The following is a 26,662-nucleotide window of genomic DNA, read 5'->3' as shown; positions in this document are numbered from 1 at the left end:
TTTTAAAATGTTCTACATTGTTGAATAATAGGGAATCAAAACTATGAAATAACACATATGGAATCATATAGTAATCAACGAAGTGTTAAACAAATCAAAATATAATTTATATTTGAGATTCTTCAAAGTAGCTACACTTTGCTTTGATGACAGCTTTGCACACTTGGCATTCTCTCAACCAGCTTTACCTGGAATGCTTTTCCAACAGTCTTGAAGGAGTACCCACATATGCTGAGCACTTGTTGGCTGCTTTTCCTTAACTCTGCGTCCAACTCATCGCAAACCATCTCAATTGGGTTGAGGTCAGATGATTGTGGAGGCCAGGTCATCTGATGCAGCACTCCATCACTATCCTTCTTGGTCAAATTGCCCTTACACAGCCTGGAAGTGTGTTTTGGGTCATCGTCTTGTTGAAAAACAAATGATAGTCAAACTAAGTGCAAAACAGATGGGAAGACATATTGCTGCAGAATGCATGCTGGTTAAGTGTGCCTTGAATTTGTTAATTTTTTTTATTTGTATTTATTTTTTTAATTTTACCCCTTTTTCTCCCCAATTTCGTGGTATCCAATTGTTGTAGTAGCTACTATCATTGCTACAACTCCCGTACGGGCTCGGGAGAGACGAAGGCTGAATGTCATGCGTCCTCCGATACACAACCCAACCAGCCGTACTGCTTCTTAACACAGCGCGCATCCAACCCGGAAGCCAGCTGCACCAGCTGGTGCGTGATGAGACAAGGAGTTCCCTACCGACCAATCCCTCCCTAACCCGGACGACGCTAGGCCAATTGTGCGTCGCCCCACGGACCTCCCGGTCGCGGCCGGTTACGACAGAGCCAGGGCCCGAACCCAGGGACTCTGATGGCACAGCTAGCGCTGCAGTACAGCGCCCTTAACCACTGCGCCACCCGGGAGGCTTAGTGTGCCTTGAATTCTAAATAAATAACAGGCAGCAAAGCAGGATCACCCTCCTCCTCCATACTTCACGGTGGGAATCATACATGCGGAGATCATTCGTTCACCTACTCTGCGTCTCACAAAGACATGGCAGATAGAACAAAAAATCTAAAACTTATCCTCTGCACAGAGTTAACTCTGGGTCTTCCTTTCCTGTGGCTGTCGTCATGAGAGCCAATTTCATCATAGCGCTTGATGGTTTTTGCGACTGCACTTGAAGAAACTTTAAAAGTTCTTGAAATTTTCCACATTGACTGACCTTCATGTGATGATGGACTGTCGTTTCTCTTTGCTTATTTGAGCTGTCCTTTCCATAATATGGACTTGGTCGTTTACCAAAATAATCTTCTGTATACCACCCCTATCTTGTCACAACACAACTGATTGGCTCAAATGCATTAGGAAGGAGAGAAATTCCACAAATGAACTTTTAACAAGGCACCTCTGTTAATTGAAATGCATTCCAGGTGACTATCTCATGAATCTGGTTGAGAGAATGCATAACTGTCATCAAAGGGTGGCTACTTTGAAGAATCTCGAAAATATGAAATATATTTGTATTTGTTCAGCACTTTTTTTTGGATACTACATGATTCCATGTAGTTACTATGTGTTACTATGAATACTATGTGTTATTTCATAGTTTTGATGTCTTCACTATGTCTTCACTATATGCCCAAACTTTTGACTGGTACTGTATGTGTGTGTAAATGTGTATATACACACACACACAAACAAATGTATGGGGGGGGGGATTGGAAATTATGCAGACAATTACATTGATGGATGCCACAATCTATCTGCAATATCTACCCTCCCAAAAAGTGAGAGTGCCACAATAAAATACCCTTGCCACAGGGATACCTCCTGTTCCCTTCTTCTGCCCTACTGGAAATCCCCCTCTGATTTCACTTTCTGAGCAAGATGTCAAAGGAAATGGAGAGCCTGGTTTTGTGTTTGTGCAGGGGGTTTGTGTACTGTCGGAATGAGGAGTTTGAGGCGGGCTGGGTAGTGTTCAGCAGCGGCTGCCTTCTCCACCGCCCCGCCTCCTTTGATTTCAAGCCCCATCAGCTGTGCCACGTCATCGACCCCTTCACCCTTCAGGTACGCCAGCTGGCATCTAGTGACAGGCTTCATGACGTCACTTATGATGACCAAATTACACAGTAGTGTATCTCCACTAAAAGACTGACTGTGCTCTTTCTACCCGTCTCAGGCATGCCAGATCGTGTCAATGCCAGCCCACCACTTCCCTGTGGGCAGCAGCGTGACCACGCTGCACCTGTGCTCAGATGGAACCTACCTGTACTGGGTGTGGTCTCCCGCCAGCCTTAACGAGAAGACCCAGAAAGGCCACTCCATCTTCATGGATGTCTTTCAGCTGTCGGTAAGTGAGCATGCTTCATCTAACCTCTCAACAATGCTTAGCAAAGCTCTTCCCTCGTTCCCCTCTCTCACCCCTCTGTTCCTCCTCCTCCCGGTGCAGACAGAGACAGGGTTGTGTGTGGCAGACGTCCTGCAGGAGAGGGTGATCCTGACACGGAAGGAGGGCGAGTCTTCCAAGTGTCTAAACGAGCTGCTGCTGAGCCGCATGTCGCGCTTCCGCGCCTCCCACTCCGCCACGCTGGCCGCTCTCACTGGCTCTGCCATCTCCAACACTGTCAAGGAGGAGCAGTCCGGTAATACTCACACTCAATAGTCATAATACACTCACACTATTTAGATATATATAATGTACACATTGTTTCACACTCAATTAAATGTGAAATAACCAGGCAGTGAAAATTATGATTGAATCCATTATCCTCATCACATTGTGCAATTCACACTTCACGTCCCTTAGTCCTGTATAGTTATGTTGTGTGTTGTGAAGCATGTCTTTGCTCCTCTTCCACAGCAGTGAACACTAGCTGTGGCCTCCCTCTGAAGACTCTGAGGAAGACGCCCATGTATGTGTGTGGGACCTCTCTGGTGATGCTGGCGTCTCCGCCCGGCGTGTCTGGCAGTTCTACCACACGCTCCCTGTTTGGAGGCACCAGCGGTCTGTCCTCCCTGAAAAGTAAGAGCAGACATGTTCATCTTCACTGGGAATCTCTGTTGTGTTTTTCAGTCTCTTTTCTTTCTACTGTCAGTGGCATGTTTGTTGACTGCTTTCCTCTCTTTCTCTGATCAGTCCTCTCCTCCAGTCTGGTGTTCAACCTAGCTGATGGTCAGTTCAGCAGCCGGGCAGACCTCATTGATGCCCCGGGCAGTTCTCTGGGCAGGGGTGCCCAGGTGGCAGGGCTAGGTAAGCTCCTGTTCAGGAATTCGTTTTTTTCTGTGTGAGCTGAAATGTATAAAGTGCAGCACTTATTTGTGTTGTAACCCCTGCACCCTTTCCTATGTGCTGTAGGAGCCTGCTATGACGCCCTCAACAACTTGATCTGGACCTGCTCCAGTGACTACATGGACCAGTGGTGTAACCCTGGCAACCAGGCCTTCCATCACATGTGCCATAGGCTTGGCGTCAGCAATGTCATCAAAGAACCCAAAGGTAACCAAAACAGCCCTAATCCTGTTTGTCAATAGACGCTGACCTCAAGTGATGTGCTGCAGAATCATAGGCTAAATAGTGTCTGAACCAGCTTCTTCATTCACGTGAGATCAGGCAGTTAATAGTTACTACCCTCCCTTCCTCTCTCTCCCTGCTGCAGAGGAGACCGTGGCCACCGGTGAGGTGATCAACCAGCTGCTTCACCATGTGGGCGCTATGTGCATCCACCAGCTCAACCTGCTGGCAGCCAGCAGCAGCCTGCCCCTGGGCACCCTCCTTGGCAAGCAGCACCCCATCGATGCTCGCCACTTCAGCAGCATCTGTGACATCATGGAGAAAGCCATGGTGAATGGGGACAGCTGCATCATCCGCTGCATCCTGGTGGTGTTCCAGGTACGGTGGAGCTGGAGATCCAGCCTGCTGCTGTGATGCTACCTGGAGTCCAACTGACGTCTAAATCACTCATATTTACACATTGGTGTTTGCCGTTCAGGTGGTGTTCAGGTTCTTCAACCCTCAGTCGGAGCAGAACAGGGAGAGCGTGCGGCGTTCAGGTCTGCTCCTGTGGCAGCTGCTCATGGCACCGGTGGATCAGATCGGACCAGAGATCCAGGCAGAAGTGTGCCTGGCTATCAGGTAAACACAGTACAGCACAAATCCATAACCATAAACACAGGACACACATAAAGACCTGGACTTTGAGACAACTATTGATTGGCATCTACTGTCTCGATTATCTCTCCCTCTCTGTAGCTCGGGTTTGAATACTTTGTATCAGGGGGAGTCTGAACTCAACAACCTGCTGAAGCTGGTCCTGACAGAAGGTGATAGTTGCAACCTACTCATTGGGTTTTATGCACACTCTTAACACATTCTAATCATCTTCGTATAGGGCTTGTATCTGGTACAATGGAATCGCTGAATGTGGTCTGTGTGTATCTGTGTGATCTTTAGGGGAGAGGAACAGTGGTCTGTCCCAGCTCCGTGATGTCATCCTCACCAACCTGGCTGACCAGCTGCAGAAAAATCGATTTGGGAGTGACGAAGATGACCACTACAGGTAGAGCACAGCTATTGCAGAGATTTGCTCAACACTTTGCAATTTCATGCATTCCTGCTTGAAAAATAACTCTCAATTCCTCCCCTAACCAGAGCTAAAGGGTTTCACTGAGTAACCTGATGCCATAAAATGTTCTATCCCATTAATAATAATGCAATATGACACTGTCTCTGTATTAGAGGGTTGTTCAGCTGAATCAGTCTGAGCATCTCTCTCCTGTGTTTCCCCATCAGACTCAGTGATGAACTCCTGCACAGCATCCTGAAGACCGTTGTCCGTGAATCCTGCCGTCTTATCACCAAATGTCAGACTGTCACCAGGGAAGACTTCCAGAAGCTTCTCTCCACTGTGCCAGTATGTGTCTCTGTCACTGCTCAACTACACCGAGGATCAACTGGGCTTTGTCTGGTCAGACCGTCTGTTGTCTAATCAGCAGTAGATTGTGTGTTACCTCTTGCATACTGACTTCCCTCCTCCCCTTCTACCAGGTGGCCTCATCAAGCCTGCGCTACCTCATGGCCATTCAGAACCACCTGCTTAGCAACACTGTTCTGATCCGCCCCGACGACAACGACGACAGTGACAACTCCCTACAAGGGGAAACAATGAAGGTACAGGTAAACACCCCCTTTAAATACCCCTACTGCTGTCTGTCCATATGGAGTCCATATGTCCGCCCCTCTCTTCTCTTCCTCTCTCTCTCGCTCTCCCTCTCTCTCTCTCTCTCTGAGCGGCCTCAATTGCTGCAGCAATGGAGCAAGGAAATGTTCAATCATGACACAGCATAGCCACCCCATTTAGCATATTCAACAGTAAGCCCTTTTTTCTTAGTGCTTTTATCTATAGGTGTTTGTTTTCTTACCCACAGGCACATAGTATAGCTGCGACTGTACATTTTTTGGGAATTCATGTAGTTGTTTTTCCTGTTGTAAGCAAGTAGGCACTGTTACGGAAGCATTGCCTTTTCTGTGTGTTGTTTCCAGGAGCTGCAGACCAGTATCCTGTCGCTGGCCACCAAGATCCTGGTGGGGTGTGACGAGGTGCTGGAGAGCCTGCAGCAGGTGACCACTGCCCTCATCAACAGTGACATCACCGACCGAGAGACCAGGTGACCATCACCACTCCCCTCTCTGCTTTACCTGTCTACCTGTTGCCTGTCTACCCGTCATTTTACCTGTTGTCTGCTTACCCCTAGCCCTCAACCTGTTGCCTGTGTACCTGTCATTTTACCTGTTGTCTGCTTACCCCTAGCCCTCAACCTGTTGCCTGTGTACCTGTCATTTTACCTGTTGTCTGCTTACCCCTAAGCCCTCAACCTGTTGCCTGTGTACCTGTCATTTTACCTGTTGTCTGCTTACCCCTAAGCCCTCAACCTGTTGCCTGTCTACCTGTCATTTTACCTGTTGTCTGCTTACCCCTAGCCCTCAACCTGTTGCCTGTGTATCTGCATGTTCCCTTTCTGTCTGCCTCTTCTTCTACATACCTCTCATCTAACATTTCTCTCTCATTCTCTTTCCTCCTCTTCCTCTCTCCTCCTTGTCCCTACTCTTCCTCTCCCCTCCTCCCCCTCTCCCCTCTTCCTCTCCTCCTGGGCCGCAGGCTGAAGGGCTTGGAGCAGATTACCAAGGCTACAATGCTGGGGCACCTGCTGCCGGTTCTGCTCACCTCTCTGATGCACCCCAACCTGCAGACACTTGCGCTCGCCGACGCCCTCATGCCCCAACTGGTGCAGCTAGTCCTCTACACCAGCCAGGTTGGGGCACTCAAACAGTCTCACCTCAATGCAGATATTCTTCTCTGGTTTAGAACTTGTGGCCGTCATCTCTAGTTTCTGTGGTGGAATATGTGTAGACATATGGTGATTGTTAAATGAAGGTTGATGATAATTTGGAAGGAGAATGAGTATATCTTTATATGCGTTTCCCCTGGTCATTTCCCAGACTGCTCTGCTGCTCAAGACCCAGTCTCCTCTCTTCACTGACAGCACTCCATTGGTAGGAGGGCCACTGGGCCAAAAGATGCCTGCTGCTGATGACAAGTAAGTGCACACACGGTCCTCTGTGTAGGCCAGGTTTATCAGGACCATAAGCCTGGTTTTCCAAGTGTGTTTGTGTATCTGTCCCTGACGACTGTTCCTCTGTCCCTGACGACTTCCTCTGTCGCCGATGACGGTCTGTCCTTCTCCAGCTTTAGAATCCTAGATGAGCGGGAGGAGCCAGGCTTCCTAACAGGCCTGAAGATCCCTGCCCCGTGGGCTGCTGGGAAGACGGTGGAGACGGTCCACCCGGTGCGAGACAACTATAAGTTCAAAGAGACGGTACACATTCCAGGAGCACGCTGCCTCTACCTGCGCTTCGACTCCCGCTGCTCCTCACAGTACGACTACGACAAGGTGACCAATCCCTGCACCTCTACACCCCACATCATATTTCCCTGGTAAAGCTATGGCATAACATGTCTAGTATTGCAAAGCTCTATGAGGAAGAGTATTTACTTGATCTTTTCTCTCTGATGTTCCAGTTGGTGATGTATGCCGGGCCCAACACTAACAGTCGCAAGGTGACTGAGTATGGAGGCAACACTCTGGGCTATGGCAGTCGCAGTGTCCTAGGGACAGGTTGGCCCAAAGACCTGGTCAAGGTGGAGGGGGATACAGTGACGTTCTCCTTTGAGATGAGGAGTGGGCGCGAGCACAACACCCCAGACAAAGCCATGTGGGGGTTCTCCTGCACTGTCCGAGCCCAGGTACACACAGCTGTGGAGTTGTAAAATACCGCATGAGTTCTGGCATGTTGCTGCCATGTTGGACATACACACCCAGACGTTGTTACAGTGTTACATTGAACTGTCTCTTGTTTTCCCACTCCAGGAGTCATCGGAGGATGTCTCTGGGGGTCTCCCCTTCCTGGCAGACCTGGCGTTGGGTCTGTCTGTACTAGCCTGCTCCATGCTCCGCATCCTATACAATGGACCTGAAGTGACCCGAGAGGAGGACGCCTGCCATGACCTGCTCTGCTCCAAGCTGCTCCAAAGGTGACACAGCATAAATGGAGAATGATACAGAGCACACCCTATAGATAGCACAAATGCACTGCAATATAGAAGCACAGTCGTACACAGCTATAACCAATGTATAAGAATACATTTGTAAAATAACATGTGTGACACAGCAGAGGCTGCTTTGTGTTTCTGCTTTGTGTTTCCTTCAGGTGCCAATGGCAGGTGGAGGCTAATGGTGCCCTCTCTCCAGCCCTCACCCCCAGCCCCTCACCCTTACCCCTCACCATCGAGGAGGACCAGGAGTTCACCTACCCCTCTGATGTCCTCATCCCTCCCCCGGGCCTCATGCCTGGGGCCTACTTTGACCTGCCCCGTATCCGCCTGCCTCCAGGAATCATGGGCCGGCTACGAGAGGTGTCCGGCAGGGGGCGACCACAGTTCCGTCCCAGCATCAAGTGAGAAGGGATGACGATATCTACGGCAGGCTTGCACAACTGCCATCCTAATTATATTTTAACCAGTCATTACTGTCTATCCTTTTCTCCCCCTTTCTCTCTGACTTTCCCGTGTCAGGGAGGTGATCAGGCCAGACGTTATGGAGGAGGTCATAGTGTCGTGTGTGATAAAGCACCTGACGCTGGTGGATGCTCTCCAGTCACTCGTCAACTTCCAGTACCGCGAGGAGCACGCTGAGGAGTACGACCTGCTCTGTAAGATCATGGCCGAGACTTTCAAGAAGATCAACGCCATGGAGCGCCAGCTGCAGGTACACAAGTGGCACAATTTAGCTTTTCCCTCTCCAAGTGTGTGTATGTGTGTATAACTTTGTCTGTTGCCCCCCCCACAGAGTGTAGCAGAGCTGGAACAGAAGTGGCAGAACGAGGTGGAGGAAGCTCAGCAGGGAAAGCTGGAGAACAATGCTCCATTCTTCCATGACTACCACTTCTTTGAGGTACACATCCCTCTACCTCTAATTCTCCACAGATTCTCTTAAAATTGTTCACTGTTCAACTCACATAATTTGTTTTTGTTTCCCCAGAACAAAATGAAAGAACTAGAATTGCTGTGTTCACTAAAAGAGGTCCCACTGGACTGCAGTGATTTGGAAAACGTTGTCCTCACACTGAGGTAAGAGAAGAGCGACGTGACAATACAGATGTTGACTGATGAGGTAACATCTACACTGCTTTCGAAGACTCCATGTTGTCTTCTGGTTTGTGATCATCTGAATTTGTCCACAGGGAGAAGTTCTTCCAGGAGGTGAACTCTGTCCACCTGAAGAGTGGTGTGCCGCTGGCCAAAACCAAAGCCCTGGTGAAGAGCCTGATGAACCGCACAGAGCTGCTGCTCCACGTCACCATCGCTCCTCACTGCAGGAGCCTGAGCACCACGCCTGCTGGCACGCCAGGTACAACTAAGCTTACACCTTCCTACATTACACTTCCCCAGCCTACTGCAACCTCCACAACCTACTGCACCTCCCCAACCTACTGCACCTCCCCAACCTACTGCACCTCCCCAACCTACTGCACCTCCCCAGCCTACTGCACCTCTCCAACCTACTGCACCTCCCCAACCTCCCGCACCTCCCCAACCTACCACACCTCCCCAGCCTACTGCACCTCCCCAACCTACCGCACCTCCCCAACCTACTGCACCTCCCCAGCTACTGCACCTCCCCAGCTATTGCACCTCCCCAACCTACTACACTTGCCCAACCTGCACCTCCCCAGCTACTACACCTCCCCAACCTACTACACTTCCCCAACCTGCACCTCCCCAGCTACTGCACCTCCCCAACCTACTACACTTCCCTAGCCTACACCTGCTCCTCTATAGCCCTCCCTGATTTACTTTGACTGCCTGCATGTAGTATGATGAAATAGAGGTAACTAATACTGGCTTTTTGTTGTTGCAGCCTGTAAGTCTGTGTCAGACACTAAGACGGTGGTCCCCGGGGTGAAGCAGCCAGTCTTCCTGCGCAGCATGTCTGCACCCTCCGACCTGGAAATGATCGCCAACCAGGACCTGGAGTTCACACACAGCAGCCAAAGGTTTTCTGTACACTGAACTGTTTTTGATGACACCAAGAAAGTGGATTACAAGTGTAACTACACTAAGTTGACGATGAATGGAGAGTGTACTCACCCCTCCACTTTGTTGTCCTCCCCTACTGTAGGAGGCGACACCACCCTACCAGTCACCGCAGTAGCTCCTTCACACTGCTGCAGTCTCTAGCCATGGAGGACAGCCGGGACAAGCCAACGTACAGTGTGCTGCTGGGACAGCTCTTTGCCTTCATTGGGACCACGCCCGACCAGTCTGTAAGTCCAGCCCTCCGCCACAAAGTCACTGCACATACACACTGAAATTGTTTTTGGTGCCAAATGATTAGAGAAGATGAGTCTACTCATATTTTACCCTAATTCTTCCTCCTCCAGGTGTCGAGCAGCAGTTTCCTGTCTGCGGCTCAGACACGGTGGAGGCGGGGCAGCACGAGGAAGCAGGCCTTGGTTCACATGAGGGAGCTGCTCACCGCCGCAGTCAGGGTGGGCGGGGTCACTCATCTGGTGGGCCCTGTTACCATGGTGCTGCAGGGAGGGCCCAGGTAAGGGATGGATACAGACACACTCACACACAAACCTATCATCAATTAACATTCTGAAAGAAAATGTTGTTTTCTAAATGTATGTCTATCTGTGTGTGTCCTCTGCAGGATCGAGGAGCTGACTTGTGGGGGAATGGTGGAGCAGGTGCAGGAGGCCTTTGGGGAGACCATGACGTCTGTAGTGTCACTATGTGCCCGCTACCCCATCGCTTGTGCTAACAGTATCGGCATGCTCTGCACCATCCCCTATACCAGGCAAGAAAATGATTCTCCATCTTTCTCATGCTACTCTTGGAAAACTGTTTTGTAACAGCTTTTGTAACAAACAACTTAACTCATTCTCCTGGCACCCAAAAATGCCTGACTTCCAATAATTGCCATCCTCCAAACCCCAACCCGTCTGGTCTTGTGTTCCTGTAGGAGTGAGGAGCAGTGCCTGGTGCGCAGTGGTCTGGTACATCTGATGGACCGCCTGTGCAGCCTGAGTGGCCAGAGGGACTGCAGCTCCAATGAGAAGCAAACCAAGAAGCAGAAGGTGGCCACCATGGCCTGGGCTGCTTTCCAGGTGCTGGCCAACCGCTGCATTGAGTGGGAGAAGGTGGAAGGTATGCAATATAGTTTTTTGAGGGTGGGGGACTTGTGAAGCAGGTAGCTCACTCCAAGAAATTAAGAGAACTTCAGCACTCAAGCAGAGCATGTAAGAACATTTCAGTTTCAAATATATTGATATTGCACCGTGCCTTTAGCTGAAGAGGAAGGTTTGAAAGACGGTCTCAATGTCTTCAGGGTCTACTATCAAAGTGAGGACAAGATGCAGAAGAATATTTGGAGGTAAAAGTTAGGCAAGCTTGACAAAAGTTGAATTAGGCCACTAATTCAGAAACCAGAGGAAAGATGGGTGGATTTAAAATAGCTTATGTTCAGAAACATAAGTATGACTTCATCTTTGAGGACCTTTGAATACAGATGATCAGACTTTAAGATGCAACAATAGATGCAATAATCAGTGTTTATTTACAATAATAGTCAGTGTGGTGATTCTAGCTACTACAGAAATGCCTCTACCCCTTTCTAAAGGTGGTTCAACAGATGCGGTGCACTCGGGTCTGGCCCGGCAGGTATCCAGCCTGCTGACCAACCACCTGGCCAGAGCCACCGAGTGCTGTGGGAACCAGGCAGCAGGGAACGACGCCCTGCAAGATGTCCTCAGCCTGCTCAACGACCTGTCCAGGTAAACACCACCAGACAACAAGACAACACCTTAAACAAACTCCTATCAACATGAGGGCTCAATGTTATTTTGTGTTCTGTGTTTTAGAAATTACTGTTAGGTCTTCGTCTTCTAATTATTCCTGACTGTCTGGTGCTTCTCCAGGAGCCACATAGGGAAGGCCATCCTGAGCCAGCCAGCCTGTGTGTCCAAGCTCCTGTCCCTGCTGCTGGACCAACGGCCGTCTCCCAAGCTGGTGCTGATCATCCTGCAGCTGTGCCGTGCTGCCCTACCCCTGATGAGTGTGGAGGACTGTGGCAACGTGGCGCTGCCCGCCTGGAGCTACTCCATCAACACCCTGGATGCTGAGCAGCTTGATGCCGCCGACCCCGCCTCGCGCATTGCTGCCCTGCTGCTGGCCAAGCTGGCTGACTACGTAGTACCAGGTAGGAGCCTTTGGTCTCGACATGTTGGTCAGGAGATCTCTGGTCTCAGTTAGTGATCTTTCTAACACCATGTCCCTCACCAGGCTGCCAGACCCTGCTGTCCCCCAGCTCCTCAGAGCCAGACACCAGCCTGAGCCGCTCCAGCCCCAAAGGAACCCTGAAGTCTGATAAGGATGCGGGGGAGGAGAGCGAGGCTGTGGATGGCAAACTGTCCATCTTTATCCACAAGAGGGAGGACCAGTCCTCTCATGAGGTGCTCCAGCCACTGCTCAGGTAAGACTCATCATAATACCTCCTGACACCTTTTGTGTGCCAAACCATCCATAAAGTTTCTCTGACACCTTCTTTCTGGTGGCCTGCAGCAGTTCAGAGGGCCGTCCATTCCGCCTTGGAACTGGAGCAAACATGGAGAAAGTGGTGAAGATGGACAGAGACATGACCAAGGTCAGGCCTGTTTAATGTGGCTTCATATGTCATTTGGCTGTCACTAAGTGAAAGAAACATTTTTACTTGTGAAGGCGTGTTCATTAATCATACCATTATTCCTGGCTGATCTGCTCCTTCTCCCCACCAGAGTGGTAGCTGTGAGGTAATCACAGAGGAGGCTGCAGCCGCCCTGAGGAAGGCCAATAAGTGGGCCCAGTCTGGGCTGATAGTGAGCGTGGGCCCGCCTGTGGAGGCTCTGGCACAGGAGGCTGCTGGAGGAGTCACCACGGGGGACAAGAAGAAGACCGCTCAGACCGCTGTGTGTCGGGACAGGAACTCTGAACTGGCCAGGTCAGTCTGCCTCGAGCTGTGCAAACGTTAGATTATGCATTTTTCATAACAGTAATACTAGTGGATTAGAAACTATCATAACACTGTTCCACTAGTAATACTAGTGGATTAGAAACTATCATAACACTGTTCCACTAGTAATACTAGTAGAACATAAGAAAACTGTCACATAACTGCATTCCTCTCTGGGCTTCATTTATTATTACCCCACTAGATATTACAGAGCATCCAACCCTGTTATCAGAACTTGATTGTAATGTCATCTTCACTGAAGACTATGATAATATCCACTTAGGATAATGTTTGTACTTATGTTATGAGAGGTTGACAGCTGATGATTAACTACTAATGGCAATGAACTCTTTCTGAATGGGCAAATTATTATTATTATTTTTTACAGAAATCAAAGAACCTTTGCTTGCATGCTTTTTCATTTGAACAGGGAGAACTATCAACAACCCAAAGAGAGGGCCTGAATACATTACTATTGGAGCATGATGCAAATGGCCAATATAAAAGCCCTGTACACCTCAACTGGAGACATCTCGCTTTATTGTGCTGTGACACCCGTATTCTAGCAAAATGTTTAGCACTTAGAATGGTGCACCTCAATATTAGGAAGGTTTTCCTAATGTTTTGTATACTCAGTGGAGGTACAAATCATAAGTCAAATCAGTTACTGGCAGCAAAAGAATATGATACTTGACTTCGGCGATGTAATTTACAAAAACCATCCGTTTTGTCACCTAAGCCCCATATACTACCCACCACTGCGACCTGTATGCTCTCGTTGGCTGGCCCTCACTAGATATTCGTCGCCAAACCCACTGGCTCCAGGTCATCTATAAGTCTTTGCTAGGTAAAGCCCCACCTTATCTCAGCTCACTGGTCACCATAGCAACACCCACCCGTAGCACACGCTCCAGCAGGTACAGTGCCTTGCAAAAGTATTCGGCCCCCTTGAACTTTGCGACCTTTTGCCACATTTCAGGCTTCAAACATAAAGATATAAAACTGTATTTTTTTGTGAAGAATCAACAACAAGTGGGACACAATCATTAAGTGGAACGACATTTTTTGGATATTTCAAACTTTTTTAACAAATCAAAAACTGAAAAATTGGGCGTGCAAAATTATTCAGCCCCTTTAATTTCAGTGGAGCAAACTCTCTCCAGAAGTTCAGTGAGGATCTCTGAATGATCCACTGTTGACCTAAATGACTAATGATGATAAATACAATCCACCTGTGTGTAATCAAGTCTCCGTATAAATGCACCTGCACTGTGATAGTCTCAGAGGTCCGTTAAAAGCGCAGAGAGCATCATGAAGAACAAGGAACACGCCAGGCAGGTCCGAGATACTGTTGTGAAGAAGTTTAAAGCCGGATTTGGATACAAAAAGATTTCCCAAGCTTTAAACATCCCAAGGAGCACAGTGCAAGTTATAATATTGAAATGGAAGGAGTATCAGACCACTGCAAATCTACCAAGACCTGGCCGTCCCTCTAAACTTTCAGCTCATACAAGGAGAAGACTGATCAGAGATGCAGCCAAGAGGCCCATGATCACTCTGGATGAACTGCAGAGATCTACAGCTGAGGTGGGAGACTCTGTCCATAGGACAACAATCAGTCGTATATTGCACAAATCTGGCCTTTATGGAAGAGTGGCAAGAAGAAAGCCATTTCTTAAAGATATCCATAAAAAGTGTTGTTTAAAGTTTGCCACAAGCCACCTGGGAGACACACCAAACATGTGGAAGAAGGTGCTCTGGTCAGATGAAACCAAAATTGAACTTTTTGGCAACAATGCAAAACGTTATGTTTGGCGTAAAAGCAACACAGCTGAACACACCATCCCCACTGTCAAACATGGTGGTGGCAGCATCATGGTTTGGGCCTGCTTTTCTTCAGCAGGGACAGGGAAGATGGTTAAAATTGATGGGAAGATGGATGGAGCCAAATACAGGACCATTCTGGAAGAAAACCTGATGGAGTCTGCAAAAGACCTGAGACTGGGACGGAGATTTGTCTTCCAACAAGACAATGATCCAAAACATAAAGCAAAATCTACAATGGAATGGTTCAAAAATAAACATATCCAGGTGTTAGAATGGCCAAGTCAAAGTCCAGACCTGAATCCAATCGAGAATCTGTGGAAAGAACTGAAAACTGCTGTTCACAAATGCTCTCCATCCAACCTCACTGAGCTCGAGCTGTTTTGCAAGGAGGAATGGGAAAAAAAATTCAGTCTCTCGATGTGCAAGACTGATAGAGACATACCCCAAGCGACTTACAGCTGTAATCGCAGCAAAAGGTGGCGCTACAAAGTATTAACTTAAGGGGGCTGAATAATTTTGCACGCCCAATTTTTCAGTTTTTGATTTGTTAGAAAAGTTTGAAATATCCAATAAATGTCGTTCCACTTAATGATTGTGTCCCACTTGTTGTTGATTCTTCACAAAAAAATACAGTTTTATATCTTTATGTTTGAAGCCTGAAATGTGGCAAAAGGTCGCAAAGTTCAAAGGGGCCGAATACTTTCGCAAGGCACTGTATATTTCACTGGTCATCCCCAAAGCCAACACTTCCTTTGGCCATCTTTCCTTCCAGTTCTCTGCTGCCAGTGACTGGAACGAATTGCAAAAATCACTGAAGCTAGAGTCTTATATCCCCTCTCTAACTTTAAGCATCAGCTGTCTGAGCAGCTTACCGATCACTGTACCTGTACATAGCCAATCTGTAAATAGCCCATCCAACTACCTCATCCACATATTGTTATTTATCCTCTTGCTCTTTTGCAGCCCAGTATCTCTACTTGCACATCATCATCTGCACATCTATCACTCCAGTGTTAATGCTAAATTGTCATTATTTCGCCTCTATGGCCTATTTATTACCTTACCTCCCTACTCTTCTACATTTGCACACACTGTACGTAGATTCTTCTATTGTGTTATTGACTGTATGTTTGTTTGTTTGTAACTCTGTGTTGTTGTTTTTGTCGCACTGCTTTGCTTTGTCTTGGCCAGGTCGCAGTTGTAAATGAGATCTTGTTCTCAACTAACCTTCCTGGTTAAATAAAGATGAAAAATAAAATAAAAAATTCCAACGGAATGGAAGAAAAAGTTAAGGGAAAGAAAATAGAAACTGTTTGTAGGCATATTAAATCTCAGATGTTTAACGAAAGAAAATGTGTAAAAATATATCATTTTGATACTCCCATCCTTTAGAAGCAGGTTTTTGGTTTGATTTATAAAACATCATTAGACTCCACTATCTGAATGTTTCAATTGAAGATATTGTACACATTTTTGTTACTGTCACAGATCCCTCTACTATGTTACTGTCATGGATACCTCTACTATGTTACTGTCATGGATCCCTCTACTATGTTACTGTCATGGATCCCTCTACTATGTTACTGTCATGGATCCCTCTACTATGTTACTGTCACGGATCCCTCTACTATGTTACTGTCACGGATCCCTCTACTATGTTACTGTCGTGGATCCCTCTACTATGTTACTGTCATGGATCCCTCTACTATGTTACTGTCATGGATCCCTCTACTATGTTACTGTCACGGATCCCTCTACTATGTTACTGTCACGGATCCCTCTACTATGTTACTGTCACAGATCCCTCTACTATGTTACTGTCATGGATCCCTCTACTATGTTACTGTCACGGATCCCTCTACTATGTTACTGTCATGGATCCCTCTACTATGTTACTGTCACGGATCCCTCTACTATGTTACTGTCATGGATCCCTCTACTATGTTACTGTCATGGATCCCTCTACTATGTTACTGTCATGGATCCCTCTACTATGTTACTGTCATGGATCCCTCTACTATGTTACTGTCATGGATCCCTCTACTATGTTCCTGTCATGGATCCCTCTACTATGTTACTGTCATGGATCCCTCTACTGTGTTACTGTCATGGATCCCTCTACTATGTTACTGTCATGGATCCCTCTACTATGTTACTGTCATGGGATCCCTCTACTATGTTACTGTCACGGATCCCTCTACTATGTTACTGTCACGGATCCCTCTACTATGTTACTGTCATGGATCCCTCTACTATGTTACTGTCATGGATCCCTCTACTATGTTACTGTCACGGATCCCTCTACTATGTTACTGTCACGGATCCCTCTACTATGTTACTGTCACGGATCCCTCTACTATGTTACTGTCACGGATCCCTCTACTATGTTACTGTCATGGATCCCTCTACTATGTTACTGTCATGGATCCCTCTACTATGTTACTGTCATGGATCCCTCTACTATGTTACTGTCATGGATCCCTCTACTATGTTACTGTCATGGATCCCTCTACTATGTTACTGTCACGGATCCCTCTACTATGTTACTGTCGTGGATCCCTCTACTATGTTATTGTCATGGATCCCTCTACTATGTTACTGTCATGGATCCCTCTACTATGTTACTGTCACGGATCCCTCTACTATGTTACTGTCACGGATCCCTCTACTATGTTACTGTCACGGATCCCTCTACTATGTTACTGTCACGGATCCCTCTACTATGTTACTGTCACGGATCCCTCTACTATGTTACTGTCATGGATCCCTCTACTATGTTACTGTCACGGATCCCTCTACTATGTTACTGTCATGGATCCCTCTACTATGTTACTGTCATGGATCCCTCTACTATGTTACTGTCATGGATCCCTCTACTATGTTACTGTCACGGATCCCTCTACTATGTTACTGTCACGGATCCCTCTACTATGTTACTGTCATGGATCCCTCTACTATGTTACTGTCATGGATCCCTCTACTATGTTACTGTCATGGATCCCTCTACTATGTTACTGTCATGGATCCCTCTACTATGTTACTGTCATGGATCCCTCTACTATGTTACTGTCATGGATACCTCTACTATGTTACTGTCATGGATCCCTCTACTATGTTACTGTCATGGATCCCTCTACTATGTTACTGTCATGGATACCTCTACTATGTTACTGTCATGGATCCCTCTACTATGTTACTGTCATGGATCCCTCTACTATGTTACTGTCACGGATCCCTCTATTATGTTACTGTCACGGATCCCTCTGGAACTTTCATTGCGCACACCTGGCCCCTATTCCCACTGATTGTATTTGTATATATGTGCCCTTTGTTCACCATAGTGCTGTCCATTATTGTTAATTGTGGATTGCGCAGATGATTACAGGTCTCGCCCCGTGTGTCAATCATTGTGTGTGTGTTTTTTATTCAAGGTACTCCTCGCTCTTTTGGTTGGGTTTCAACCCTCTGTTTTTGTTGCGTGTTTGTTTGGTCTTCAAAAGTTACAAATATGGGGTATTGAAGATTCTTATTTGTGCCTTTTTTGTGGTGTGGAAGTAGAGGATTTTGTTACACATCTTCTGATAATGACCCATAGTTGCTAACTTTTGGGCAAAAGTCTCTCCACAAACAGTTCTATTGGGTGACTTAAGGGACAGATGCAGCACGATATACAATCTCTTGGCTCAGTTTTTCCTTTTTAAAACTCAGAAAACAAATATGTTAGTATTGGATTCTTTAAAAGAACTGTCGAACACTATTATACACTAGAAGGCTTGATTGCAAAAGAAAGTGTGAGGTCGTCGAGGGATGGGCCTGATTTGATTTCATAGACAAAGGAAAGGTGCTCCTGGATCGCCAGTCGTATGATAATTGTAGTTGTTGGTTCTTTTGTTTGTTTAGTTGTATTTATTGTGGTATTTTTTGTATGTAATTCATGTTTATGTTCTTTGTAGTTCGTAAAGTTAATTGCTTGTTTGTACGCTTCTGTGTGTCCACCGCACTGAGGTAGTGGGCTGAAAATGGTGTTCTTGGGGACAATGAACCTTTAGCTCCCACTCCCCTATTGTGGGATGCGTATTTGTAACAGCTGTCAATGGTATTGCATGCCTATGATATAAAAACTAATTTAAGAGAAGGGAAAAAAGCCTAGGAACGAAATAACCACCCCAAAAATGTCAAAGTATTTTTTATAAAAAAGAAACCTTTTAATAATGAAAAATAGTTTAGTCCCCAAAATGTGTCAAGGTAAAAAATAAAATAAAATAACACCGGGGATAGTGGTTCTGAGCGGTCTCTTCTCTCCCTCCACTGTTCAGGTCCGACCCAATCAGGCCCTTCATCAGTGGCCATGTGGCCAACAGTATGGCTGCTGAGGTTATTGCCCTGCTGCACAGCCTTCTCACAGCTCCCGAGTCCAACACCGCCCAGATCTGGACCAGCACTGCAGAGAAGGTAAAGCACCATCAGAATGCATAGGTTTTGGAGGCAGCTGCAACCATTTGAAGATCTACTTGCAATGCTAGATCCATGTAATTCTAAGAATATACTGTATATGAAGGTCATAGTGATAACACATGGATTTAACGCTGCTGATGACTGTGCCAGGTGCTGTCCAGAGCACTGATGTTCATCCCACAGCTGGGGAAGTATGCTGAGAGCATCCTGGAGAACGGTAGCAGCAGCAGCAGGAAGCTGGCCAAACTCCAGGCCATCGGCAGGCAGGCTGTGGCGGCACTCTGCGCCCTCGGAGGCTTCAAGGAGACCATCAAGATCGGCTCAGAGGTCCAGGTAGGTTAGGAGATGAGCAGAAGTTGATAGATCCATTAGAAGACTTAGCAATACAAATTGTACCTGTCTCTGAAATTCACATGCCAACATTCACATGCCAACAACACTATACCAGGCCAATAATGCTGTGGGCAGAAAGATCTATAGTAGTGAATAGTCTATCAGTGAATGTTTCTCTTCATGGTCCCTCTGCTTCCTCAGGTGGTGGGTAAAGGAGTGCTGGACAGTGTGGGCCTGGTCATGTCCATCAATGAGCAGGAAGGCCTCGCCACAGTAAAGTTCCCTTCCTGCGAGTACAGGAAGGCCTGCAAGGCCTCCGACATCCTGACGGTGCCCATCTCCCGCCTCTGCACTCCCCGCTCTGAGGTAAGGACAGGGAGGGTTAGAGAAGTCACACATGCAACTAACACATACAGCTAACACATACAGCTAACACATACAACTAACACTTGTAACTAACACATGTAACTAACACACACTACTAACATGTGTAACTAACCTATACAACTAACACATGTAACTAACACATGCAACTAACACATACAACTAACTCGTGTAACTAACCTATACAACTAACACATGTAACTAACACATGCAACTAACACATACAACTAACTCGTGTAACTAACCTATACAACTAACACATGTAACTAACACATACAACTAACACATGTAACTAACACATGTAACTAACACATGTAACTGACACGTGTAACTGACACGTGCAACTGACACGTGCAACTGACACGTGCAACTAACACGTGCAACTAACACGTGCAACTAACACGTGCAACTAACACATACAACTGACACGTGTAACTGACATGTGTAACGGACACGTGTAACGGACACGTGTAACTGACACGTGTAACTGACACGTGTAACGGACACGTGTAACTGACACGTGTAACTGACACGTGTAACGGACACGTGTAACGGACACGTGTAACTGACACGTGTAACTGACACGTGTAACTGACACGTGTAACTGACACGTGTAACTGACACGTGTAACTGACACGTGTAACGGACACGTGTAACTGACACGTGTAACGGACACGTGTAACTAACACGTGTAAATAACACGTGTAACACATGTAACTGACACGTGTAACTGACACGTGTAACTAACACGTTTAACTGACACGTGTAACTAACACGTTTAACTGACACGTGCAACTAACACGTTTAACTAACACATGCAACTAACACGTGCAACTAACACATACAACTAACACGTGTAACTAACACATACTACTAACATGTGTAACTAACCTATACAACTAACACATGTAACTAAGACATACAACTAACTTGTGTAACTAACCTATACAACTAACACATGTAACTAACACAGGTAACTAACACATGTAACTAACACATGTAACTAACACATGTAACTAACCTATACAACTAACACATGTAACTAACACATACAACTAACACGTGTAACTAACACGTTTAACTAACACGTGTAACTAACACGTGTAAATAACACGTGTAACTAACACGTGTAAATAACACGTGTAAATAACACGTGTAACTAACACGTGTAAATAACACGTGTAACTAACACGTGTAACTGACACGTGGAACTAACACGTGTAACTGACACGTGGAACTAACACGTGTAACTGACACGTGGAACTGACACGTGTAACTGACACGTGGAACTGACACGTGTAACTGACACGTGTAACTAACACGTGTAACTGACACGTGTAACTGACACGTGTAACGGACACGTGCAACTGACACGTGCAACTGACACGTGCAACTAACACGTGTAACTGACACATGTAACTAACACATGTAACTAACACATGCAACTAACACATGCAACTAACACATGCAACTAACACATGTAACTAACACATGCAACTAACACATGCAACTAACACATGCAACTAACACATGCAACTAACACATGCAACTAACACATGCAACTAACACATGCAACTAACACATGTAACTAACACATGTAACTAACACATGCAACTAACACATGTAACTAACACATACAACTAACAAGTGTAACTAACACATACAACTAACAAGTGTAACTAACACATACAACTAACATGTGTAACTAACACATACAACTAACACGTGTAACTAACACATGTAACTAACACATGTAAATAACACATACAACTAACACATACAACTAACACATACAACTAACAAGTGTAACTAACACATACAACTAACACGTGTAACTAACACATGTAACTAACACATGTAACTAACATGTGTAACTAACACATGTAACTAACATGTGTAACTAACACATACAACTAACACATACAACTAACACATGTAAATAACACATACAACTAACACGTGTAACTAACACATGTAACTAACATGTGTAACTAATACATGCAACTAACACATACAACTTACACATGTAACTAACACATGCAACTAACACATGCAACTAACACGTGCAACTAACACGTGTAACTAACACATGTAACTAACATGTGTAACTAATACATGCAACTAACACATACAACTAACACATGTAAATCGACTGGAATTGATGCAAGTGCACATAAGGCTTTAATGCATGATGGTAGTAGACTCATTTAATGTTCTCTTCTCATCAATGTCCCTCTCCCCCTCTCTCTCCCAGGCGCTGCCCCTCTACAAGCTGTCTATCACAGAGAAGGTGGTGCAGGCGGTACAGTCCATGCTCCTGCCACAGGAGGGTAGTCTGTCCATCCACACCTCCCTCCCCGCCTCAGGAGATGGCTCTAGTCCTGTCATGGCCGCTGTCCGCCTGCTGGCTGAAATCAGGACCAGGTAAATCACTAAGGAGGAAATTACCTCGGTCAAGATGTTTTGCTGCTCCTCCAAGTGTGTGTCTGCACCTGTATGTCATACATTTGTTTTGCTTAGTTAGTATGACGGTTCAAATGTGTCTGTTGTGTTTGGCTCCCAGGGCATGTCTGGTGATGGCCCAGCTCCTGGAGGACAGCTCGTTCTGTGAAGAGTTCATTCAGCAGTGTCCTGCTGCTGTGGAGGTGCTTAACCTAGTGGCCCAGGAGTGCAATCCTGGTGAGTGACCACCCACTCTCACCTAGTAGCATAGTGCTCAATGATGACACAACTTCTACAATGCAGCATGACTGTACTTTTACTGGCCATATTTTCTCTATGACCGTAGTATTGATTCTGCTGTGTTGTGCAGGGGAGCGTCTGGGCATGGTCGAGGCACAGTGTGAGCGAGTGAGAATGCTGTACCGAGACTGCGCTCGACCGCCACCCCCTCCCCTCCAGACAGACAGGTGCCAGGTGGGTGTCGCTGTACTCATTGATCTACTGATCGAATAACTGACACAAAACCATACTAGGATTTTTTGAGGGATGAAGGGATTCAGTTTGAAGTTTGTGGGGTCTTGTAACGCTCTCTGCTCCGGTCTATATCTCTCCCTAGCCCAAGGAGATTACATGGAGTCCAACCAGGGTGTTCCCTCCAGTGCGTGCCTGCATGTTCTCATCTCGCCTTACCTCCGTCACCTTCCTGGCCGACCCCAGCGCTGGAGGAGGCCTGCCCAGGGGAACCTTCATCTATGCCACCTCACCTGTACCTGTTCAGGTGGACACCCCTACACTTACTGGATGTCTTGGGAATGGCACATGCTAGGTTTTATATTAATGATAATTCAGTTTTGCATGCTTATGAAGCAGGTTAACTCATTTGGAATCTTTAAATTCCTCTCACTCTTTTTCCTGTAGGCTCCTTCCTTTTACTGGGAAATAGAGATTGTCTCCTATGGAGATTCGGAAGACGACAGCGGCCCTATTGTGTCTTTTGGCTTTGCCACAGAGGCGGAGAAGAGAGACGGAGCATGGACCAACCCTGTTGGCACCTGCCTCTTTCACAAGTATATGCTCCTATGGATTTGACATATGTAATCTCTGTGAGGTTTCCCACTGCCCTGTCTGAGATTGATTGCTGTCTCTGTGTTTCTCCCTTTCAGTAATGGCAGGGCTGTGCACTATAATGGCTCCAGTCTGCTGCAGTGGAAGAGTGTGAGGCTGGACGTAGCCCTACTTCCTGGTGAGATGGGAAACAATCCTCTCATCTAGTTTCATAATATCACCTACCTCCTATTTTTGACTTTTTTTGCTTATGGAACCAATGTGTATTGCATATTTATAACATTTTGGTGAAACATCTGATTTTGAACTGTATCTTGGATGGTGACCATTCTCTTCCTGCTTACAGGGGATGTGGCGGGCATTGGCTGGGAGCGCTCTGAGGGCACCCCTCCACCCCCTGGCCAGGTCTCTAAAGGGCGGGTCTACTTCACCTACTGTGGCCACCGCCTCAGCCCCTTCCTGGAGGATGTAGCAGGGGGCATGTGGCCTCTGGTGCACATTCAGAAGAAGGTGGGTAAAACAAGATAACAAGTTAAACAAGATAAAGCCTAATTAATGCAGCTTGTATGTCATCATGGTGTGTTTTGCATTTTGTTTAGAACACAAAGATTCGTGCCAACTTTGGTTGCCGGGCATTTGCGTACGCAGAGGGCCAAGCACACCGCAATGCTGCTGACTTTTGTGTTGACCTGGCAGAGGAAATCAGTGCCAACTTCGAGGCCCTCCCATTCGCCATGGCATCCGACAGCGACAATGATGCGGGTGCTAGTGTGGCATCTGACTCTGGATCCCATGGACCTCCCTGTCGGATCGCCGCGGTAGCAGTTGCCCAGCAACGTATGTTCCTTTCACTTTCCCCTTTCACCAAATGCATGTTTCAGTTACTTTCCGGTTGCGTAACCTAAAATGTGATGTTTTACTTCAAGGCCCAGTGCAGTCAAAAAGGTGATTTTCCTGTATTTAAATATATTGTCACACTGAGGTTAAATAATACTGTGAAATTGTGTAAATTTTGTTGATCCTTTTAGTGTAAGAGCTGTTTGAAAAGACTGTCTGAAATGTCTGCCTGTTTTGGTGGGAGGGAGTATTGGCCTTCCCAGTGACATCATTAGGCGGTAAATGAGTTAATAGACCAACAAGAAAGAGTTCCAAACCACTCTGCCAATAACAGCAACTTTTCAGTGTTCTCCTCCCCACTTCCAGACAGTCCTAGCAAAATTATTCCTTGAGAAATGTTTTACCATTTTAATTGAAAACAATCACAGTAAGGTACTTAAATGTTCCCCAGAAATGATTTGATATCGAAAACAGCTGCATTGGACCTTTTAACCTGGTGTGATTTCAGTCCTCGGTTGCGTTTGCTGTTTGGTCGACCCCGCCCCGCCCCGCTCCACCCCACCCCGCCCCGCCCCGCCCCGCAGCCCTAACCCTCACCCTCACTGTCTGGTCTGTGTATATGTCTCCCAGTTGGTTGCGTTTGCTGTTTGGTCGACCCCACCCCGCCCCGCCCCGCCCCGCCCTGCAGCCCTAACCCTCACCCTCACTGTCTGGTCTGTGTATATGTCTCCCAGTCGGTTGCGTTTGCTGTTTGGTCGACCCCGCCCCGCCCTGCAGCCCTAACCCTCACCCTCACTGTCTGGTCTGTGTATATGTCTCCCAGTTGGTTGCGTTTGCTGTTTGGTCGACCCCGCCCCGCCCCGCAGCCCTAACCCTCACCCTCACTGTCTGGTCTGTGTATATGTCTCCCAGTTGGTTGCGTTTACTGTTTGGTCGACCCCGCCCCGCCCTGCAGCCCTAACCCTCACCCTCACTGTCTGGTCTGTGTATATGTCTCCCAGTTGGTTGCGTTTGCTGTTTGGTCGACCCCCGCCCCGCCCCGCCCTGCAGCCCTAACCCTCACCCTCACTGTCTGGTCTGTGTATATGTCTCCCAGTTGGTTGCGTTTGCTGTTTGGTCGACCCCACCCCACCCCGCAGCCCTAACCCTCACCCTCACTGTCTGGTCTGTGTATATGTCTCCCAGCTGGTAGCGTTTGTAAGAACTGGCTTTGTTGTTTGTCCTCCCCTGTCGAGACAGAGTACAACAGTGACTCGTCGTGCCTCTACAAGGTAGAGCTGAGCTACGAGAACCTGGTCACCTCAGGGCCTGAAGCACACCCCCCGCCTATCGCTGATGACGAGAGTGATGACGAAGATGATGACGATGTTCCCAGGGTGAGTTGAATATCTTTCTGGTGCTTATTGTTCTGAGAAGAGCCTTCAAATAACACAATCACTTTTTGGTATCCTGGATTTTCACTGTTGGCATGAATGTACTGTTTCACCCACCCAGGAGGACCACTATGCCCTGCTGGTGAAGGCCTGGGAGACCAAGGTGTTCCCCACCATCCGCCGTCGCTTCCGCAATGAGGCAGAGAGGAAGTCCGGTCTGGACCAGATCAAGGGAGCACTGCAGCTGGGTGAGGATTTATGTTCAGTCTCTCGTTTCTGCTCCTCTGCTCTTTGAGCAGCTTGGGACACTGAAAACCAGGTGGTAAGAGGTGGTCAACCCTGTAGCTCTGTTTAAAGAGCAGCTTGGGACACTGAAAACCAGGTGGTAAGAGGTGGTCAACCCTGTAGCTCTGTTTAAAGAGCAGCTCCCCATTGACTCCACTGTTTGACATTTTTGAAGGGATGCTTTTTGACGTTTGTTCTTTGTGGTGTTTTTATTGCTTGAAATGTTGTTCAGGCATGGTTGACATAGCCCGGCAGACAGTGGAGTTCCTGTATGAAGAGAACGGTGGCATCCCCCGGGACCTCTACCTCCCCACCATCGAGGACATCAAGGATGAGGCCAACAAGTTCACCATCGATAAAGTCCGCAAAGGTACCCTGCACTTGCACCCACCACCATGGCAGAGACCTCGGTTATTGAACCGTTATTCTTTTCATCACCTTTGACCCTCACTGTAAATACATTATTAAACAGTTTTCCTGATAGCTGGTTTAACAATTACTGAAGCACTATTTTCTTTGAATAATTTTTTGTAATGATCATTATCATTATGAACATATAGGCTGTAGTGTTACCCGGCTTTGCCCTTACTTATACAGTATGTTTCCTCGTCTCAGGTTTGACCGTGGTCATCCGCTGTCCAGACAGCAACAACACCAACAGCACCACAGGCGGAACAGCCCTGCCCAAGTTTGCCATCCGAGGAATGTTGAAAACCTTCGGCCTGCACGGAGTGGTTCTGGACGTGGACTCAGTGAGTGTGGAACACTTCACTTCAGTTGTCATAGAAACAAAGCGAAAATAAGTTAAGCTTTGTCTCTTGTTATTTACTGTGTGTGTCTGTGTTTTCAGGTGAATGAACTGGTACAGGTAGAGACGTACCTGCGTAGTGAGGGGGTGCTGGTGAGGTACTGGTATCCCATTGAGATGCTGGAGCGCCCCCCTGTTGGATCCCGCCGTACTGCTGCCAATGGCCTTGTTAATCTCGACAGCAGTAACATCCAGATCCATAGGTAACTAACACACACACACACGCTGAAATAACACACTGCTATGAA

General features: G+C 47.0%; 1 protein-coding gene across 3 annotated transcripts in view; it reads left to right on the top strand.

The window, feature by feature from the left end:
* The window catches only part of LOC110536049 (probable E3 ubiquitin-protein ligase HECTD4), a 75,709-nt gene that overhangs the window by 35,956 nt on the left and 13,091 nt on the right, over positions 1–26,662 (top strand). Inside the window, exons 6-54 of one of the 3 annotated variants that reach the window (XM_036935890.1) lie at positions 1,925–2,063; positions 2,176–2,346; positions 2,446–2,638; positions 2,857–3,018; positions 3,133–3,246; positions 3,352–3,492; positions 3,653–3,885; positions 3,986–4,128; positions 4,246–4,316; positions 4,447–4,552; positions 4,786–4,906; positions 5,041–5,163; positions 5,536–5,660; positions 6,152–6,305; positions 6,493–6,590; positions 6,740–6,944; positions 7,073–7,297; positions 7,422–7,585; positions 7,762–8,007; positions 8,126–8,318; positions 8,400–8,504; positions 8,592–8,680; positions 8,794–8,960; positions 9,471–9,606; positions 9,732–9,876; positions 9,994–10,160; positions 10,269–10,415; positions 10,581–10,765; positions 11,238–11,391; positions 11,536–11,816; positions 11,900–12,089; positions 12,179–12,260; positions 12,391–12,593; positions 18,749–18,884; positions 19,038–19,220; positions 19,422–19,586; positions 21,859–22,028; positions 22,168–22,283; positions 22,417–22,520; positions 22,663–22,824; positions 22,965–23,113; positions 23,210–23,289; positions 23,458–23,621; positions 23,711–23,948; positions 25,188–25,324; positions 25,443–25,569; positions 25,839–25,976; positions 26,222–26,358; positions 26,457–26,617. In XM_036935890.1, coding sequence (XP_036791785.1) covers positions 1,925–2,063; positions 2,176–2,346; positions 2,446–2,638; positions 2,857–3,018; positions 3,133–3,246; positions 3,352–3,492; positions 3,653–3,885; positions 3,986–4,128; positions 4,246–4,316; positions 4,447–4,552; positions 4,786–4,906; positions 5,041–5,163; positions 5,536–5,660; positions 6,152–6,305; positions 6,493–6,590; positions 6,740–6,944; positions 7,073–7,297; positions 7,422–7,585; positions 7,762–8,007; positions 8,126–8,318; positions 8,400–8,504; positions 8,592–8,680; positions 8,794–8,960; positions 9,471–9,606; positions 9,732–9,876; positions 9,994–10,160; positions 10,269–10,415; positions 10,581–10,765; positions 11,238–11,391; positions 11,536–11,816; positions 11,900–12,089; positions 12,179–12,260; positions 12,391–12,593; positions 18,749–18,884; positions 19,038–19,220; positions 19,422–19,586; positions 21,859–22,028; positions 22,168–22,283; positions 22,417–22,520; positions 22,663–22,824; positions 22,965–23,113; positions 23,210–23,289; positions 23,458–23,621; positions 23,711–23,948; positions 25,188–25,324; positions 25,443–25,569; positions 25,839–25,976; positions 26,222–26,358; positions 26,457–26,617 — 7,545 coding nt within the window. Of the gene's footprint in view, positions 1–1,924; positions 2,064–2,175; positions 2,347–2,445; positions 2,639–2,856; positions 3,019–3,132; positions 3,247–3,351; positions 3,493–3,652; positions 3,886–3,985; positions 4,129–4,245; positions 4,317–4,446; positions 4,553–4,785; positions 4,907–5,040; positions 5,170–5,535; positions 5,661–6,151; positions 6,306–6,492; positions 6,591–6,739; positions 6,945–7,072; positions 7,298–7,421; positions 7,586–7,761; positions 8,008–8,125; positions 8,319–8,399; positions 8,505–8,591; positions 8,681–8,793; positions 8,961–9,470; positions 9,607–9,731; positions 9,877–9,993; positions 10,161–10,268; positions 10,416–10,580; positions 10,766–11,237; positions 11,392–11,535; positions 11,817–11,899; positions 12,090–12,178; positions 12,261–12,390; positions 12,594–18,748; positions 18,885–19,037; positions 19,221–19,421; positions 19,587–21,858; positions 22,029–22,167; positions 22,284–22,416; positions 22,521–22,662; positions 22,825–22,964; positions 23,114–23,209; positions 23,290–23,457; positions 23,622–23,710; positions 23,949–25,187; positions 25,325–25,442; positions 25,570–25,838; positions 25,977–26,221; positions 26,359–26,456; positions 26,618–26,662 lie in introns of all 3 variants that reach the window. The other 2 variants (XM_036935889.1, XM_036935888.1) reach the window with 2 other exon arrangements.

The sequence above is a fragment of the Oncorhynchus mykiss genome, chromosome 11, assembly GCF_013265735.2.
Source record: "Oncorhynchus mykiss isolate Arlee chromosome 11, USDA_OmykA_1.1, whole genome shotgun sequence".
Lineage (NCBI taxonomy): Eukaryota > Metazoa > Chordata > Actinopteri > Salmoniformes > Salmonidae > Oncorhynchus > Oncorhynchus mykiss.
Note: the sequence above shows the minus strand (reverse complement) of the source record. Positions and strands in the feature narration are given on the sequence as shown.